This window comes from Chanodichthys erythropterus, chromosome 8 (assembly GCF_024489055.1).
Source record: "Chanodichthys erythropterus isolate Z2021 chromosome 8, ASM2448905v1, whole genome shotgun sequence".
Taxonomy (NCBI): domain Eukaryota; kingdom Metazoa; phylum Chordata; class Actinopteri; order Cypriniformes; family Xenocyprididae; genus Chanodichthys; species Chanodichthys erythropterus.
This window is the reverse complement of record NC_090228.1, coordinates 13,716,244-13,734,935: the sequence shown is the minus strand read 5'-3', so window position 1 is coordinate 13,734,935 and position 18,692 is coordinate 13,716,244. Positions and strand designations below refer to the sequence as shown.

At 38.1% G+C, this 18,692-nt stretch overlaps 1 protein-coding gene across 7 annotated transcripts in view; it reads left to right on the top strand.

The window, feature by feature from the left end:
• The first annotated feature begins 4,198 nt into the window (after positions 1-4,198).
• Positions 4,199-18,692, top strand: part of atp2b1a (ATPase plasma membrane Ca2+ transporting 1a) — a 38,869-nt gene continuing 24,375 nt past the window's right edge. Inside the window, exons 1-3 of one of the 7 annotated variants that reach the window (XM_067391885.1) lie at positions 4,199-4,548; positions 4,636-4,681; positions 14,896-15,323. In XM_067391885.1, the coding sequence (XP_067247986.1) occupies positions 15,131-15,323 (193 nt within the window). In that variant the 5' untranslated portion in view covers positions 4,199-4,548; positions 4,636-4,681; positions 14,896-15,130. Of the gene's footprint in view, positions 4,682-6,066; positions 6,653-8,811; positions 11,643-11,733; positions 11,813-12,175; positions 13,787-13,864; positions 13,924-14,895; positions 15,324-18,692 lie in introns of those variants that run through there. The other 6 variants (XM_067391888.1, XM_067391884.1, XM_067391883.1 and 3 more) reach the window with 6 other exon arrangements.

Here is an 18,692-nt window from a genome sequence, read left to right as displayed (position 1 = left end):
CTTGTTTTTTTGCTCTTTTTTTAAAAAAAAAAAAGAGATGAGAAATTATTTTTTGAGCCACAAATTCTGTCAACTAAGCTTAACTTGTATTGAACCCGGAATATTCCGCCCTCACTGTGTGTAAGTGTCCATGGTGGTTCATTGACCTTCTTGAAGAGACCTTCTGCTTCCATTACACAACATACACAAACACACTCAAACATTAAGTGTAAATATCTCAAATCTTTACATGGAAACGGTTTGGTTTGGAACTGGAGGACGTTGGGGTGGGAGAGGCACTTCTGTAGCTCTCAGAGTGAGGGATGTCCTCTCACACATATGCACATATACACACTGGGCACTTGAGGTGAATTATTGTTCGCAAGTGGAAACTTGGCCCCCCGGCCTGGCTGCCGGTCCAGTGCTGACTAAGAGCACTGTCTGTGTTTTTGTCCCCCCCTCACACACACACACACACACACACACACACACACACGTTTGTTTTTGTGAATTGTGGGGACTTTCCATAGACTTCAATGCATTTTACACTGAACAAACTGTACATTCTATCCCCCTACCCTGCCCCTACCCCTAAACCTAACCCTCACAGGAAACTGTGCAAACTTTTACTTTTTCACAAAAACTCATTCTATATGATTTATAAACCCATTTACATTGTGGGGACCGCTGGCTGGTCCCCACGATGTAGGTGAACTCAGGTTTATATTACATCATGGGGACATTTGGTCCCCACAATGTAATATAAACAAAAGCACACACACACACACACACACACACACACACACACACACACACACACACACACACACACACACACACACACACACACACACACACACACACACACACACACACACACACACACACACACAGTGTACAGCTGCAGTCTTTCTCCACTGGGCCATTCACCTCTGAGCTCCTGCTGTAAATTCCACTGGAAACTGGAAACACAAACATGCCCCTGCCCAAAGCAGACTAACATCTTTCTTGCGGTCCAATTTTTGAATGTTATACTTTAACATATCCCATAACCCCACCCTGGCTGCCGTTACACTCAATGAAACATCATGAGACTGCATTATGTGTGTTTTGCGGGACGCACTTTGTGCAAACGCTATTTCTACTCTCTCATGGAAAATAACTCAGGACTGTCGCTCTGACAGTGAGGGGAGTTTATTGTTGACTTAATTAAGGAGTCTTATGCCACACAAACCCCATATTCACCCCCATGTAGTATTTCTGAGAAGAGACAATTATTGTAATTACAACTGTCTGATGACATGTTTGGTATAATGAATGTTTCTCATTAAGTTTCTCTAACCCCAAACAACCTGCCCCAATAGAAAGCCATGCCTGTTTCGCATACTGCAGCAATAGCAGCGTCTGATAGCGGTAACCCCATGTTTATAGGATTTAGAATGTTTGAAATGTAATAGGGCGTCTTGCCACTAAACAGTGCTTTTAGTCTGGTGTTTTATTATGCAGCGGCCCCAAAAAATTAATTTCGTTGTATTATAAAAAGTTATCAAACAGAGTGGCATTTAATATAAAGAAAGATAGCATAAGAATTCTTTTCATGCAAATATAACTAGATAAGATTTTATTAATACTGTTGAATATGCTCAGTATGCTTCTCTTATGCTCACCATGCAATTATTTGATTAAGAATACAGCAAAAACAGTAATATTGTGAAATATTATTACAATTTTTAAAACTTTTTTTAATGCAATTTATTCCGATGATGGCAAAGCTGAATTTTCAGCATCTTTACTCTTACCTAATATGCTGATTTTGTGCTCAAATAACATTTTTTTTATTATCAGAAGTTGAAAAAGCTGTTAATATTTTTGTGTAACCCATGTTAAAAACATTTCCCGGATTATTTTATGAATAGAAAATTCAAAAGAACAGCATTTATTTACAATGGAAATCTTTTGTAACAATGTAAATGTCTTTAGTTTCACTTTTAAACAATTGAATGCATCCTTGCTGAATAAATGTATTTTAAAAAAAAAAAAAAAAAAACTTTTGAATGGTAACGCTAAAGCATTTGGACACTTTCTGCTGTCAAACATAACTGGAACATGCTCACACTTGTGTTTATTCTGCTAGGAAATCTCTGTGAACTTGAGGGAAACTAAATCTCTCCTTGGGACAGTTAAAAGTACCAGCAAAATGTCTTAGAAAAGTCAAGTTTGTTCTGAGAAATTTTATTGATCTATGCAATGAATTTTAATTTTGGCTTAAGCGTTCAAAAATCTCACTGTATGTATATTATTATAATGCTAAATATAGACTGACTTCTGCCTTTTCTCTTTGCTTTTTCTGTCTTTTTTGTGTCCCATCAGAATGAAGGAAGTTCTGTGCTGACATTGTGGAAAAAGCTCTAGTAAGAGCCAGAGTGCTGGAGAAGGGAGATTGGTAACCAGAGGAAGTAATAATAGTGTGTGTCCTGACTGATAGGGTACTGGACCCTCTTGTGCAAGTCTGTTATAATGAGCCATTTCCACTGTCCTCTTCTTCCACATTGATTTGAGTCAGCTGACATTCCATGACACATCTTTTGTCATCATTTGCAGAGCTTCAGCAGTGACGCCTTTAAGTCTTATGACAACTTCATCGCCTGCCCCGAGGAATTTTTCCTGTCAAAAGTATTTTTGACCCAAGAATGCTTTGTTTCTCACTCTGAACTGCTTGTTAAGCAAACATTCTTATCTCAGATCTTGATAAGCAAGCAAGACCGCCACCAACTTCCCTCTTCTGACATCAAAGTATGTGTGGCCTAATGTCCAGCAAGGTCATTAAAACTTTTGTTGGAGTTTACATAATTATATATTAATATATAAATAACATTATATAATTAATATATATGATTATGTACAGTCCAAATATGAAATTATATCCTGAATCCCTAAACTTTGACACTGTGGGTCGTAGTGAATGGTTGCACATATGCTGCCCTACACTACAGTGACGAACTGAGAAAAATGTCAAATTTATTATCGGTAAGACACTGGAAATCTGGCAATTAGATGTTTTAGTAATGAAAATGATCTACATAAAAAAATATTGAGCTCAAACCTGACTTTATTTTGAAGTTACTGTACTCTGCCTTTGTATTATCTGCAAAAAGTGTGAAGTCACACCAAGGCAAATGAGTAACTTCCACATTATCAATATTTGGTTGAACACCATTTACAAAATCATTATAGTACCACCTGTATAAAATATAGTGATTGATGATTTACCATTGTTTTGTTACATGTAGCAGTTGGATAGCTGACTAGCCTATTTATGCTATAGGCTGCTAGCTAGCTAAATGAAGTAGATTGCAATCTATCTGATTTGTTTGTCTAATGCATCTTTTGTGCTACACAATTTCTTACTTTGACCTTAATGTCTGTATTTCAAAGCCATCTGATTAATTATTTTCCTTCAAAAGCAATGGGCCATCCTTAAACGCTGTTAGTAAAAACAACCACTCAACTATTTGTTTTACCCACACTTTTATTCAGGTATAGCGTGTGTCAGAAGTGCTACAGTGACAGATGTATGACACAGGCTACAACTCAGCAAACTCTAATGGACAGTAAAACAAAGGCAGAATACTGTAACTCCAGGCTGGCACGGTAAACAATGGCTAAACAATGGCAGAGTACCTCAACTCAATTTGAGCTTTCCAAAACAAAGGCAAAGAGCAGTAACTGGTGTTCTTCCTTGGTTTCTCCTGGGCTCGGAATTGACTCAAGATACTTATCCACATGATAAAGGAGGTCTTGAATGTCCCAAAAATATCAATAACTCATATTCGACCAAAAATGAAGTTAGTGCTTTTTACTTTTGTAGGGCAGTATGTATCTGTGTGTATGAGAATATGATTAAGAAGTAAAAAAGGTGTCTGCACTTGCGGATCTGAGCACTGCTGGGACATCTGCTCACTGTGTGCCGGCTCCAAATAAAAATCTCAGAAGTGGAAACTGGAACAAATAAAAATAGGATTCATGTCCTCTCTACTTCAGAGGTTTTGGAAGCCTGAAAGGAAACTTGTTTGTCAGCCTCTTGTGGCTTAGCAAGGGCTATATGTTACTTTTAGATGAAAATATGGTGCTCCAAACGGCCTAATAGATTGACTGGTTACTCCAGAGATTCCTGCAGCAAACATATGCATCACATGCTCCACATTTACAAGCTGCTTGCACTAAAGCTGAGCAATCAATGCACTCACTGACACCTCCCCTCCCCACACTATCTGATTGAACATTAGCAAACCTTTGAGCCTTGCTTAACGCAAGTTAAAAGTACATGTTCTTCAAAAGTTGAAGTTTTGCCATATATCAAAACCCAATGCTCTACAGGATTGACGACGGTCTTGTGTAGCGATGTTCTTCTTGTTAATGATAAAACCCATTAGGTGAAAGGATCTTGTCAAGAGCATCCAGCACAAACGCTGCTGCCTGTTTATCATCAACTGTGTCAGATTTTCCCCCAGGTTGAGCAGAGGTGCTTGTGTGATTGTAAAACCTGGAGATTATTGCTACTGGATGGAAGTAAGTCTCTGTCTATATAAATTAAGGTCAAAACATAAAGATGGTGAGAGCATGAACCTCATCAGGGATGATCTTCCTAATCAGCAGAGCTGAAGACAACACAACCTGAATCATAACATCATAACCACATAAGGTAAGTTCTTTACTTGTGTATATAAATATATACAGTATATATACTGTGCCACCATAAGAAGTTGTTTTAGCAATGGTATAATGATCATATATAATTATTTCTCAATCTCTTTATATAATATAACCAGAAAATACAGTAAATTTGTATGCAGTATTAAAAATCAGACCAAAAAACACTTCTAAAGTGGCAGACATTTAGTGACCTCCTCTTACACTTGAGCAATAGCAGGAACCTGGCTCTCTGAAACCAAAATGGAGTGGAAAAGGACTGGAAAACTTTCAAAATCTGATTAGAAGTTTCTCAGATTTTCTTCTTTGAGAAACTGGAAGAAGCCAGATATCTATCTATCTATATACATATATATATGTGTGTGTGTATGTATGTATTGAGAGCCTAGATACTTGCGGTGTTTATTATTTGCAAGTCCCTTTGAATAAATAGCCACATAAATGACTGCATGTCGGTAATGCGGTTTCTAAAGAAAAGAATAGAATGAAGATGGCAATATGGCTTCTTCTGAGGCCTCCATGGGGAAACCCACAACACTGTTCTACATTTGGCATCATCTTTCAAGTAAACCAAGGTCAACAAATGCCAACAATGGTTGTCATGACAGCTGAGGTTGTTAAGAAACAACCACAACAAGTACATGGAGAAATGGTTGTTGTTGCAAATCTAAGATGTTAGGTGTGAGGGAAAAAAAAAAAAAACCCTCTTCTGGTAACATTGTTCCTTTTATGAATAACTTTTCCAACATAGTTTCCAGTAGGCTCAAGTTTAAGAACATTTTAAAAGAACTCATTTTGGTGTTTTTTAATCCGTGACAGAGCATTCCCATGTAGGCTACTTAATTAAAGCGATGCGCCGCTTTATAAAGATTAAGCATCTTAATAGATTAGATCAAACTGTTTTATTGCAAGTCTTGCAGCACTCCACCTCAGGAAAAGGAAATGCCATCTATATCATGATAAGAGGAAGCTGTGGTATCTGCATTTAAAATGAGAAACAACACAGTAACGTTTTTTAAATTCCTTTTCATTATCTATTTCTTTTTTTTTTTTTTGTTACCTAACCAAAGATTTCCATTCGCCTCTGGTACAGGTAGTCCCAGACATGAGGACTTAGTATATATCATAACGAAGGTTCACAAACAAAAATGCTCCGGGCTTGTACTGCAGTTTTAAAGGAAGATGCCAGACTGGCTGCTAAACTAAGTGCTTCAGTAGACATGAATGTGATGAAAATGCAGAGAGAAAAAATGCTGGTCATGCAAGTTCACTCTATTAGCATGAGAAAGAAAGAACAGAGGATTGCACAATATTTTGCACAATCTTTCTGGTTATCTATTATTTCAATGAATGAGTCTCAACATGACCATTCAAACTCCTAACAGTGATATGTTAACTAACTGACAAATGTTTAATTCATATTCTTGGGAAAGAAGGTGCAGCAAGAATGCAGACTGCAGAACGCACTAATCCGGTTCAGATCAGAGAGTGTAATGAGTTTCTGCGCACTGCGAATCAAACAACACCAGAATCGTGGAGAGAGAACGGGAGACGTCATGGAAAGAATGACGTCAGGTTAATTAGCCGCCGGGGAAGACTCGTCCGTGGCTGTGGGCGGAGCTAACCACGACAGCACGTGCTGAAGCGTGCCGTTTATTAGCTTAAAATAAGCAACGACGCGGAACAAGTTATTTTACATTTAAGCGGTCTCAGGAACATCTTTATAAATTATGTTAATGCGCGCGTACGCTGAGCAGAAGGTGCGCCTAATGTGATTGACATCTCGTCTCAGCCAATGAGGATCATCCTGTATGTCAGTGCCCGTGCATCACATGTCTCAGGCGACGCGAGGGCTGTGGGAGGGATTTCTCTGCAGATTGGAGGAGCTAGATAGACGGCAGAGTGAGTCTGAGGGAGACCGAGAGAGTGAGGGGGATCTCAGAGGCACCGTTCGGAGAGCTTTGTGAGTGTATTTTCACCATTTCTCGCATGCATGCTTGTGGTATTGCTGCATTTGAAATGCACCTTTTTTTTTTGTTGCTTCCTCTCTGCTGTTTGTCTACATCCACCGTGCTTTCCGTTAGCCTGCGATATTATCAGCTAGCCAAATTGGCTAGGCAACTCCTGCTAGTTGGTAGCAGGCAGAGAAAGGGGCAAGAAGGCAACCAGGCTGCTGTGCATTTTTAACCCACACCTGCCTATTTTGACTGCAGGGGAGGGGTGTGTGGAAAATCAATGGGGTTTTAATATATCACATTATGTTGCGATGCTGGGATGAGATGTGTAGCGCACGCTGGAAAGTTGCTTTTGACGTATGAAGCTTCTGAAATGTGTTCGCCAGCGCGCGCCGCGTTTCTACAGATATGATCACGCGATACAGTGTTTATTTTCGAAATACTCCTGCTAAAATGTATACGTTGGAGCTTTAGCATCATTTAAAATATTTCGATTTTGTGCTTATATTTTACTCGTTATTCATAGACAGGGTGACCATAATGTTATTTTATCCGCCGTCAGTCGTTTAAAAGGCTGCCGTTGTTACCGTTACCGAACCCTAGTCAAGTCAGTCGGGTCTCTGAGATTTATAGTGCTAGCTCTCAATGATTTTCTTGGATTTAAAGCGATAATTACGCGAGCGTTGTGTCGTTTAATGACAGTTCGCTCTTATGAAATGCTGTCAAACGAGCCAAGTTGTTCAGCTAAGCGACCGTCTCTGTCCGTCGGACAGTCGGTGGCTTGTGACATTAGCCAGCTGGATATTTTTAGGGTTTTACCTGAAAATGACGGTTTGAATTGCGGCGGAAAGTTGGAGAGCGTTTCAGTTTCGGCGAAAGATGTGATGTTGGTCTGGTGTCATTATTATTCTTAAAACAGTGCAGCTTTTTTGACAGGATGCCTTGAGTTGAGACCGCTAGCAGGCTAAAGCCAAAAGCGAGGACGCTTCAGCTGTCAACTTGCCTTTACCTGCTTGTCAGTTAAGTGTTTTAAAACAATCTTCGTTCAACCAACATTTAAAAGCTATTTCACTCATAAAATGTCAATTGGGTCATCATTTACTTGTTCCAAGCCTGTGTGACTTTCGATGTTGGTCAGAATGACAGCCGCAGCCACCAGTCACTTCCATCGTATAGAAAAATGCGTTTGTCACTGGCTATCGGTTCTTACATTTATTTATTTGTGAGGAAAGTAAGGTGTGTAACAACATTAGAGTGAGTAAATGATTTTTTTTTTCTGTTTGGGTGAACTGTCCCTTTAAGCTTGGCGCATTCGTGTCAACAGTTGTAGTATACAGTCCTAATTCCTCCTGTCATGTGTGACTGGGCATGGAGACTGGAACAAGCGCTGTGCGACACGTCAAATTTGCTAGGATCGTATTTGAAGGAGCAGATGTGCAAAACACAATGTACCCAACCTAATCGGCTGACTTATTGTGTCTACTGTCTGCCTAATGTGTTGAGATTGAATGTGGCACCTAGAATTTCTAGATAGACCCGGGTGTGAGTTTAAATAGCATGTCAGGTCTGTTGCTCCTTGGCGTACATCATTCTCTGCCGTGTTGCTTCTTTTGCTTCTCAAGCTTTTATAGTCTCTGATAATACCTCGCTGTATGACAGAAATGCTGAATTTGACCTTGAGTCTATTCAGTTTATTCAGCTTTCTCTAAATCGTAATCGTGTATTTGTGCACTTTTTGGTCTACACAAATGCTTCGTGTATGTTGACTTTTGAATCACTACTCAGTATCTACTCAGGATTTGTGGTGAACATTATTAAGTCACTGATATAACAACAGTTGTGGTGCATAACAGAGACCAGCAAATACTAAGGCTTTGTTGCAATCCAGTATTCTTCCCAGCAAAAGTTGTCCAAATTGTAACTTTAAAGCATTAAACTGCTCAAGTGTTTTATGATTTATTGCAGGATGGAAATATATTATTTGACTTCAGTAACGGTTTCATATTTTAATGATTTACCCTTAACATAAACTAACCTTTGACTGTCAAGTGAGCTTCGGAGGCCTTTGGACTGTAGTGTGCACGAGCATGGCCCAGTTGTATATCTATTGATTTAATATCTTCTTTTTTTTGACCTAGATATTAAAATGCAATGAAATATTCTTATAAGTAAAGCTTTATAGTAGAATTGTTACTTAAGCTGTATGAGAAGCAGCTTGCATGCATTTGATGATTAGGATTCATCTTATTATCATGCGTATATTATTATTGTCATATTATAGTGTATATATTGTATTGATGGGTGTATGTTTTAATACACCCCCCCCCCATAATGACATCTCTTCACTGATGACGTGTTCATTAGCATGAGGGTGGGACAAACTTTCACTTGCATGAGATCATGACAATGATCCAACTATCCCAAAGGATAAAATCAAGTCCCGCTCTACATTTTTTTTCTGCTTCAAGAAGCCTATTGAAAAGACTATTGCAACTTCCATTTCATTCTGACTTTAAGTTATGAAAGGAGTTTTTTTAATGGATGTTGGAACGATGCATTAGGGTCGTAACAGATTGATTGTAGTTGATCCGTACGGACCACGGTTCACGATTCACAGATTAATTGCAACGTTTAGGCTAACCATAATAGAGTGAAAGTTTATCATTTGCATGTATTTTTCTTGCCAGTTTGCACAAGCGATTTTAAACCATTCAAGCACTAGAACAGGCGAAAGAGAACTCAATTCGTTACTCGCACGCTAATATCCGTGCGCACAGCCACACACACAGAGGAGCGTTTCAGATAGTGTGCAAACAACAAATTGATTCCTTTTTCGCATCTCCTTGCGTTTGAACGGACACATACACACAAAATTGTTAAAATACCTATCTTGCAAGTGTTCTCGTAAACCCAGTCGGTTATGTCTAAATTGAACGTAAACAGTTAAGGAAGAAAACGGATGTGTATCAGTACATTGGATCAGTGCATTAGCTCTTAAAGTGAAAGCAGCCTATAAATATCTGCAGCTATCTATACATCTAATATTTAATATAGCTATCTGTTCACTAATGCTAATCAAACAATACACAGCTTTAACAAAGATTAATCTATATGTAATTTACACAGTGAACACGATAGTGTTATTTTAGCCTGTTTATTGCATTTCTGTATGTCTGAATGCTACTGTTAGACCTTACGTTATTTGCAACTTTATTATTTTGTATTTATCTATGCTTGTAATTACACTGTAAACCCTAATGATCAGAATAATTAACTGGTTTGAGTAGGGCAAGCTTAAACAAATTAGTTCAAACAAATGAACCTTTATGAGTACTCAGAAATTTCTTTTTCTTTTGAGTTAATGAAACTGACAGATTGCATTCATGCAATCTAAGGAGAAAAATGATGAATTAAGTGTTATTTTGTGTGTTAGTGCTTAATGTTCAGTTATGTTGGGATTTATAGGGGTTTTTGTTGTTGCGGTTTTACTGGTTACCATTGTGCTGAGGAGTAGAGCCTGTGGTTAGGTCGAGTATAGGCTGTGAAACCTCAGGACTACATATGTTGTATGTTGTTTAACTGTGTTTACATGCAAGTAGATAGTAGTCTCTTTGTTAGTTATATTAGGACCGGTGTGCTTTTGGTTGTTAGAAGTTTACTGCACGAGACAATGTTATGATGCAATGGAATTGTAAGAGTCGGCCTCATCAATTTCAATATACATACAATGAACATGCTTGCGTAGTACAAAAAACGTAAAATATTTAAACCCTATATTAGGGTTTACAATGTACTCAATATCCAAAGTTAAGAGAAATTAGCACACAAGTACTACAAACTCAAAATCTAAAAGTTCTACTTAAACTTGGAAATATCATGACTCAAACAAGTTGAGGTAACTACTTACCTCAAATTTTTGAGTTTTGCCAACTTATTCGGGTTTACAGTCGTGTATTTGTTCTTATTTTATTACTGACTGTTCATTTGTCTTTAAAAATGTCTGAACTTTAATAATTGGTAGTTTTTTCTGTGGTATCGAAGTAAGCATGCTTTTAGTAATAAATGGAAAGCAAAGTTACATTTGCCTCCACCCAAATTTATTTATTTTATTTTATTTTTTGCTGATCTGGAAAATGAGCCTATCCTTGACTCAAAAACTGTAATATGATCCAAACTGTGAGTTTTGTGGTCTGCTGCACCACTACTCTGTAGTTTATTGTTTTGTTTGATTTCAACACTGTAAAACCAAATTATGTGATTATAGACATTTGTTGTATCTCCAGTAATGAGATCAAACTAAACGGTGTGGTCAAACAAAATGGGAATGGTTTTGCACAACGTATATATTACAAACTGTAACATTATATTAATTAAGTAAATGTGAATGTGTTCCATAATGACTAGAATGGAAAAAGGGTAACTTAGCCCCTCTCTCTAGTATTGTTTATGTAAGAGGCCACTGCCTTGGTGTCACATTAATCTGAGGTGACATTCAACCCCTCATAAGCTATTATAAACAGCTAAAAATAGAGTGTTGTGCTATAAAGTACATTTGAATAATGTTGCTATTTAATTACTGTATAGCATCATGCTTTATGCCTTAATCAGATGTTGATGACAGAGATAAAATGGCCATCTTAGGGGCAAATGTGTGTTCTGTCCTTAATCTAAATGAGGTCTGTAAATAAGAAAAATGTTCTATATTTTCTTTGACCTTATAAGTTAAATTAGCAAATGAAGAATTGCTGTTCAGGCTCTATTCTCATTTAAAATCAGATTTGCAATCATGTATGTTTTGTTTTGATGGACTCAACTTGATGCTCCTTAAAAACAATTTTTCCCCCAGTCAAGGAATGTGGAAGCAGTACTCTTTGACTGGTGCTTACAGGTGCTGTCTTTATAAAGTGTGCATCTAAATATAAACAGATTGTGTTTGGACAGAAACAGAACCTTTAGTCATGTCGGTCATGCCCTCATCCATTCACCAAGTGACATTCAGTGAGTTAAGCAAATATACATTTTGAAGCCTTATCATGCCCATTATCCCGTCACGTCTAACGGTTTGCGTCATCTCTGATTTACTATGCAGTGTCAGACATGGTGGCAGGAATCGGAGCAAATGGATGGCTTGTGTGCTGTGAATGGCAGCCATAACAATCAACTTAAAGGTTTCTGTTCTTCAAAATCTCTTCTTTAGATAAGCTGTTTTAGGCCCTGGTGAGAAAACGAAACCACTTTTAAGTACGTAGCTGTTTGCATTTTTAGTATTTTTCCCACTGCTCATGACAAAACAGAAAGAATTATTGGGGCCCTATGAAATTGTTTTTTTTTATTTTTTATTTATTTATTCTTAAATTTTAATAATCAAAATGGATATCTCATTTTAATTCATAAAATTGAAAAACAATTTAATCATTCATAAATAACAATAGTGCCCTATGAAATGTTTTATTTTCTGAGAAATTCTGTGTTTTATGATTTAATACAAATTTAAAAGGCAGTCTTTTTGCATTTTAATATTCAAAGACACTATCCATATTGCAATTTGAATAAGTGTACAGTCTTTTGATTTATTCATCCAAATTTAGGCAAATTCCATGACATTTCGCATTGTACAGTAAATCCCATTTTTATGCCTGGATTCCACGTTCTGCATCACGGAAAACAGCGCCCTTGACATATGAAGAGTTTTGTTTTTCAGCATGAAGGATCCATTTTGTTTAATGGACTTTTTTTTGAAGGTGTCATTCAGGTTCCTCTTGAGGAGTTGTTCTTTGTGTGGTTGAGTGGGTGGCAGGCTGCGGTGAGTTGGCAGGATCAGTGTCTGAGGGTATAGTAGAAGTGCCCAGTCGGTGGTGTGAAGTGGCCTTAGGTGCACTGAGCCATGTAGCATGAGTAAGGCGGGGCGTCTCTGCATTGTACCCTCCACATAGAAATGGCCTGACCCATTTCAGCAACAGCCAGCGAGGGGGATGGGCAGTCTGAGGCTGCTAAAAATACCCCATTACCGACGGCTCTACTGCAGAGGGATCCCTGGAATCGTTGTCCTTGACTAGCGTGAAGTTGGCTTGTACAGTGTAGGGTCTCCAATTGCCAACCAAGACCGAGAGGGTTTTCCTTAGGTTTTCTTGCAGCCTGCTTTCAAATGCATTGCATTTTGTAATTGGGGAGCTCTTAGATCGCATGTGAACCTGCCTATTTATTCACAGGTGCATAGATAAGTGTATAGTTTTTAGGGTGGATAGAACGTTGGCTAAATACATGAAATTACACAGTGCCGGATGTACTGTAAATGTCTGTTTCTTTGTGTGGACTGTCAGAAATCTCATAAAAGTATATGATATGATGCTTAAATTATTGGTCTTAAGGCAGTCCACCACAGGTGCAGGTCCAAAACCGTCCTGTAGCTTTGTATGGCAAGGGTTAACATTACTGTTGCTCAACCATACTGTGCTAGCTGTTAGTTTGAAGATCCAATCACAATGATTTTCCACTGTTGTGACATGTGACCTGCTCTGCAACCTGAAACTGTCACGGCACAGCAAAGGTTTGGCACTTCCCTCATCGTGGCCATGCAGTCACTCATAGATGATAACTGGGAGAAAAAAGAGGTCGACTGTACGGGACAGAGGTTATCTTTCTTGAAACCTGCACACATTCTGTTATTTACAATGTAACTTCTTTCTGAATCGTCATACTGTGATAATGAAATGTGTACCACAACTGCTTGAGATGAGTCATTTCAGGAAGTTCTGTTTTTACCCATCATCGATTTTCACAGACACGTTTTAGGACCAGTTGCTATTTCAAAAGGGAGGAACACAGTTAGCTGCTGCAATGCAAGGCTGCTGGGTGTTTCCCTTTTCACTTCCAGTTTTAATAAGAGATAAAACTGAGCTTGTTGACTGACGTACTTTAGACTTTATTTGCTAATGCTCTTTATTTATTTTTGGTTGTGCAGGAACGTTTTTTTGTCGTAGCTTCATAAAAAGGTCAAGTTCAGAGTTTCTGCACCTGAGTGAGTAGTTTTAGCTAAAGATTTTTCTCTTAATTTGTCTGCAATGTTCATGACATTGGCTGTGAGAGAAGTTGATTGCCCAGCTGGTAGCCTGTTACAGAGCAGCATGCTGTTCCACATGCAGGTAAATCAAAACTACATGCTTTACCTCTGCTTACAAAACGAAAGCACTCTCAACAACATCATCTTCTCATCCTCATAGTTTGAATTTTCTCTCTGGTCCTCCTTAAACCTGTTCAGAGCACCCCTACTGCTGATCTGGTTGGTAATTTCCTTTATTATATAATTCTAATAAAGTAATTTAATGAAATCTTCCTGATGATAAATGCAAGGAGAGCAGAGGGTATGAATGGCCACATGACAAGGGTGTTGGTTTGAGAGACAGGCTGTATGGTGCTCGGACAGACAATGTCTTGATTGTCTGCATTTTAGTTAGCCCTATTATCTACTAAAATAGTCCCAAAGAAATTGTTCATTGAAAGTCCAGTGGGATTTATCTGTGAAGTCTGAGGGTGTGTTATTTTGTTTGAGGGCATGTTATAGATATGGAAGATTCTCTTTTGTTTGTGTACATGAAAATATGAAACATCATAGATGAACTTTGTCCAAGCATTCCAATTGCGCTTATTTACACTTTGTCACTTCAAGTGCAGGAATTGCATTTACTTTTTGTGGTTTTGGCAGATGCTTTCATTGCATTCAATGTATACATTTTATCAGGTTAAGCATTCCCTGGGAATTGAACCTATGACCATGCTCTCAAAAAAAGAATTATTGTGTTGTGCATTGACTGACTATATAATTAAATGTCATTCTGGTAATGAAATCTCTACATTAACAATGTAATATACTGCTTTTAATTGTGCTCTCTTCCATCAGTTTGTGTCCAAATTTAAAGCATTTTCACGTTGCTTAAAAAAGCCATGTATAATGTTTGGGGGGGAAAAAGGCTTTTTTGTCTCTCACATGGTTGAGATGGCAGGTCAGTTCCCACGCTACTTCTCAAAAAAACCCACATACTTCTGCCTGTAACAGTGGGTAGCATGTCACCTTGAAACTCAGCCAGTGAGTTCGTTCTTACTAATTCCAGGCCTGATGGAGAGTTTTCTAAATTTAAGGTGTTTTGTGTTGAAATTAACACACAAAATCTATCGTGCAGTTGGGTTTTGCATTTAGGAATATTTATATATAATAATTAATTTTTAATCAAACATTCTTTTCTTTTTTTTGCAGGTCCTTGGGCTGATTGTTTAAGGTTTTATTCACAATGAAAGCAACGCCACAGGCTGAGGGGAATGGCTTGTGAATTATCCCAGTCCTGCCACCTGCAGTCGGGCATCCTCCTCCTCCTCCTCTGAAGGACGTCAGTTGTTTATGGGAACTACTGGCATTGGTCTCCTGAGGATATAGCTCTCCTTTTGGGACGCCATTTTTCCACCCTTGCTGAGACGCGGTGTAGCCGGGAGACATGGCTAACAACTCATACAGCGGGGTGAAGAACTCTGTGGCCGAGCCCAATCACGATGGAGAGTTTGGCTGCTCGCTTAAAGAGCTGCGCTCTCTCATGGAACTGCGAGGGGCTGAAGGAATATACAAAATCCAGGAATCTTTTGGGGACGTTAATGGACTTTGCAGCAGACTGAAAACATCGCCCGTAGATGGTACATAATCATTATCTTGCTCTTACTTTGCTTTGCTTTGCAGGAATCAACATACAGTTCCAGGAGGAACACCCACTCTTTGGATGGTTTTAAACAGCACCGTTGCATCACACTCTAAACAAATAGATGTTAGTAATTGCAAGCGAGTTAGTTACACTTGAATGGCATCTTGCTGCATTTTAGTGCATCTGCAGTTTATTGGAAGGTTCGCTGCTGTTGTCCCATTGCTGCTGCTGCTCGCTACATGAGCCAGGGCTCAGGCAGCACATGGACAGTATGCTGATATCTTACACAATGTCTAATTGAGATGTAAATCTTTTTTCTTTACTAAACAGCAAGACTAGACAGAGAATATCCTAAAATATAACCTGCATGCATGTCGGTGTGTTTGACATTTCAGATAAAAGTCCTTAATGTCAAACACAGATGCATTTACCATCCCGTCCGATATAGTTTGTGAGAATATGGCTACAGCAGGAATTTGACAGCTTTTTTTATTGACTTTCTTTTGCTCAGTTTATTTATCCATTTATTTTCTCTAAGGCTAATGTTTTAATCTTTTTATGAAGCTAAATCACAAATGCTCTCTAAGGAGTATTTTAATTTTAACAGCTAAACACCTACTGTTAGGATGTGTTCAATTAACTTTGAGTTTATAACATTTACCAATAAGATTATTTTAGCAATATAACAGCATGCAAGTATTAAAAAGCGCAAGCAATCTGTTGAAGCACCTGACACTCCACATGCAGCCATATGCTCATGACTTTCTTCGAAGCTTTTAATACCAAATCCTCCCATACTTTAGACAACTTAGGTCGTGAACTTGTTCCTCCTGGTAAAAAGTGCAAAATGACGTCATTGATAGACGTTATCTGTGCCACATCAATGAAATCCAACTAATCGACAATAAAATTAATTATTGATTATTTTCATTATTTATTTATTTTTTTCTTTTTGCTCTTCGCTGTCTCCGCTTACATTTTCTTTTTCTTTCTTTCATTGGAAGGGGTGTGTGAGCAGGTATATAATCTTTATGGTAACATATAGAAAAGTGCAGAGTCAGTGTGCAGCCCACAGCTGCAGCTCCATTGGTTTATTACCTCTCTGTAGACATTAGGTTTAATCGCTGACCTGACCTTGATTGAACTCTTGGGGGAAGGGATTTTCAGTTTGATCCCAGATTAAAACGGCACCATGTCCATAGCAGTTCTCTGTAGGCTCTTTGAGACACAGTTCTATCATGCTTGAACACGCTAGGGGTCGCAGATCAATATTTCATCATGTCATTTGGGAGCTTTTGCCAGTGTTTCCATGAGAATACTTGATCAGCAGTAATGCGTTTTTTTTATTGAAAGTCGAAATATAGCACATGTTCCTGATGGAGAGCTACAAAGCCACGGTCTTAGTGACTAAGACTCTCGCAATTAGTTTTGCTCCTCCATTGAAGAAAATGTTGAAAATAGGGAATTATGGGTGCTTGCTGGGATGTTCTGTTTGGTGACAGTCCCAAGTTTCTATAATATTCTGGTATCCCTTTTTCATTGTAAATCTTTAGACTATTTTGGCCAATTTTATAGTCCAATCCAGTCACTTTGAAAAATAATAGCATTTGAGGTATCATTCACGTCAGTACAACAAAATATTTCAGTATGAACAACAATAATAATAGTGATGCTTGCTTTAAGTATTAGTGCTGCATGATACTGGAAAAAACGGACATTGCGATATTTTGTTTTTCTGCAATATATATTGCGATATGAAAAAATAACTCTCTAGATGACTTGAATAGCTCTATTTGGAAAGAATTAATCATTCTAGGATGATTGGGGTGATTTTGTAGGTGAGTGAATACGCATAGAAAATAATAAAATTATAAGCATAGATAAATATATTAGAACAAAGATGCAAATGAAATAAATAGTGCTTTATATTTTTGAGATAAGTCTAACAGTATTTAGGTACAAAAATTGAATAATCAAATGTAAAATAACACTGCATAGCCTTCACAGTATAAATTAAATTGAATTAATCGGTGTTAAAGCTACAAAAGTGATTTTTCTCTTTTGTCTTTTGTTGTTTGATTAACATTCAATACACAGAAAGCAGTAGGAATATTAAGCTGCTGTCACGTTCTCAATTGTTTAGTTCACCTAAGCCAGGAGCAACTGTTTACGAGGATACTCTATTTTACGTGCATTTTGAAAAATTTTTTTTTTTGCATGTATGTATCTGTTCAGGCACAAATAGATGCGTAAGAGACTATACGCTTTAAACTAACAGGATCTAAAACACATGCAAATGGTATACTTTGTATGATGGTCAAACTTTGCAATTAATTTGAGAATTAGTATTAATGTTGCTGCTAGGTCATAAACAATACCTAATCTGCATTATATGTATCTGACACTTGGTATTATAAATAATATATTTGGCAGAGCAGCAAACTCTATCTTTCGATCTTAATAATGAGGTAATTCTACATTCTGATATGCATGGCATGCTTGTATGTAGTGTCACCTGCTGCATCCTGCCCTCACAAGGTCTGACTTTTATTAGCAGGCGATGAAATACTGAGTGATTGAAACAAAGGCTTATTGTGCTGTCTGCAGTCCAAAGCCTATACCTTTGTCATTGTGTCAGTGGAAACTATAGCGTCAGTGGAAATGTATATTTCGACTTCATGTCTCAAATAATGGGGTCACACTGATAACGTCGATATGACTTCTAAAAATGTGTGTTTTGTTTCCTGAATAGACTGTCTGAAATTTGGCCCATGCTGTGCCCGAGCTTTGTATACCATGTGAATTGTGCATTAGTCATAGAAGAATAGTCTGAGAATTCCCCTCTAGATATTCTATTCAGTGCCCGGACTGATAGAGGGCCCTGTCGCATAGCCATTCTCGCTACACGGCACACGGCTAACTGAGATCGGAGCCCCACAGCGATCCGCCAGTTTAGCTCTGCCCTGTTCCCTCTGCTTCACAATAGCACGCTGGCTGGCAGCCCTGCTGTTATGACACGTTTTACAGCTTAATCAGATCACTCAGCTTTGCCATAGGAAATTAAGCAGTCATTCAAGATTACAAGAGCTTTGACAATTGAAAAGGGATTTCTAATTAGTAAGTAGGCCATTTCTCAATTTCGTAGCAAAGCCACCACTAATCTTTCTACTTTTTCGATTTAACTAGTTACTTTTTACAGCTCTTTTGGCGTCACTTTAAATTGTGACGTTCTTTTCATCTTATTCAAGTGAATACGTTTTTATGCTAGCCCATTTGACTACCATTGAAAGGGTCCTCGAGTCTAATGTATTACACAATTCGCATGTATAGACACAAGGGATTTCTGCTGCAAATTAAAGGCAAG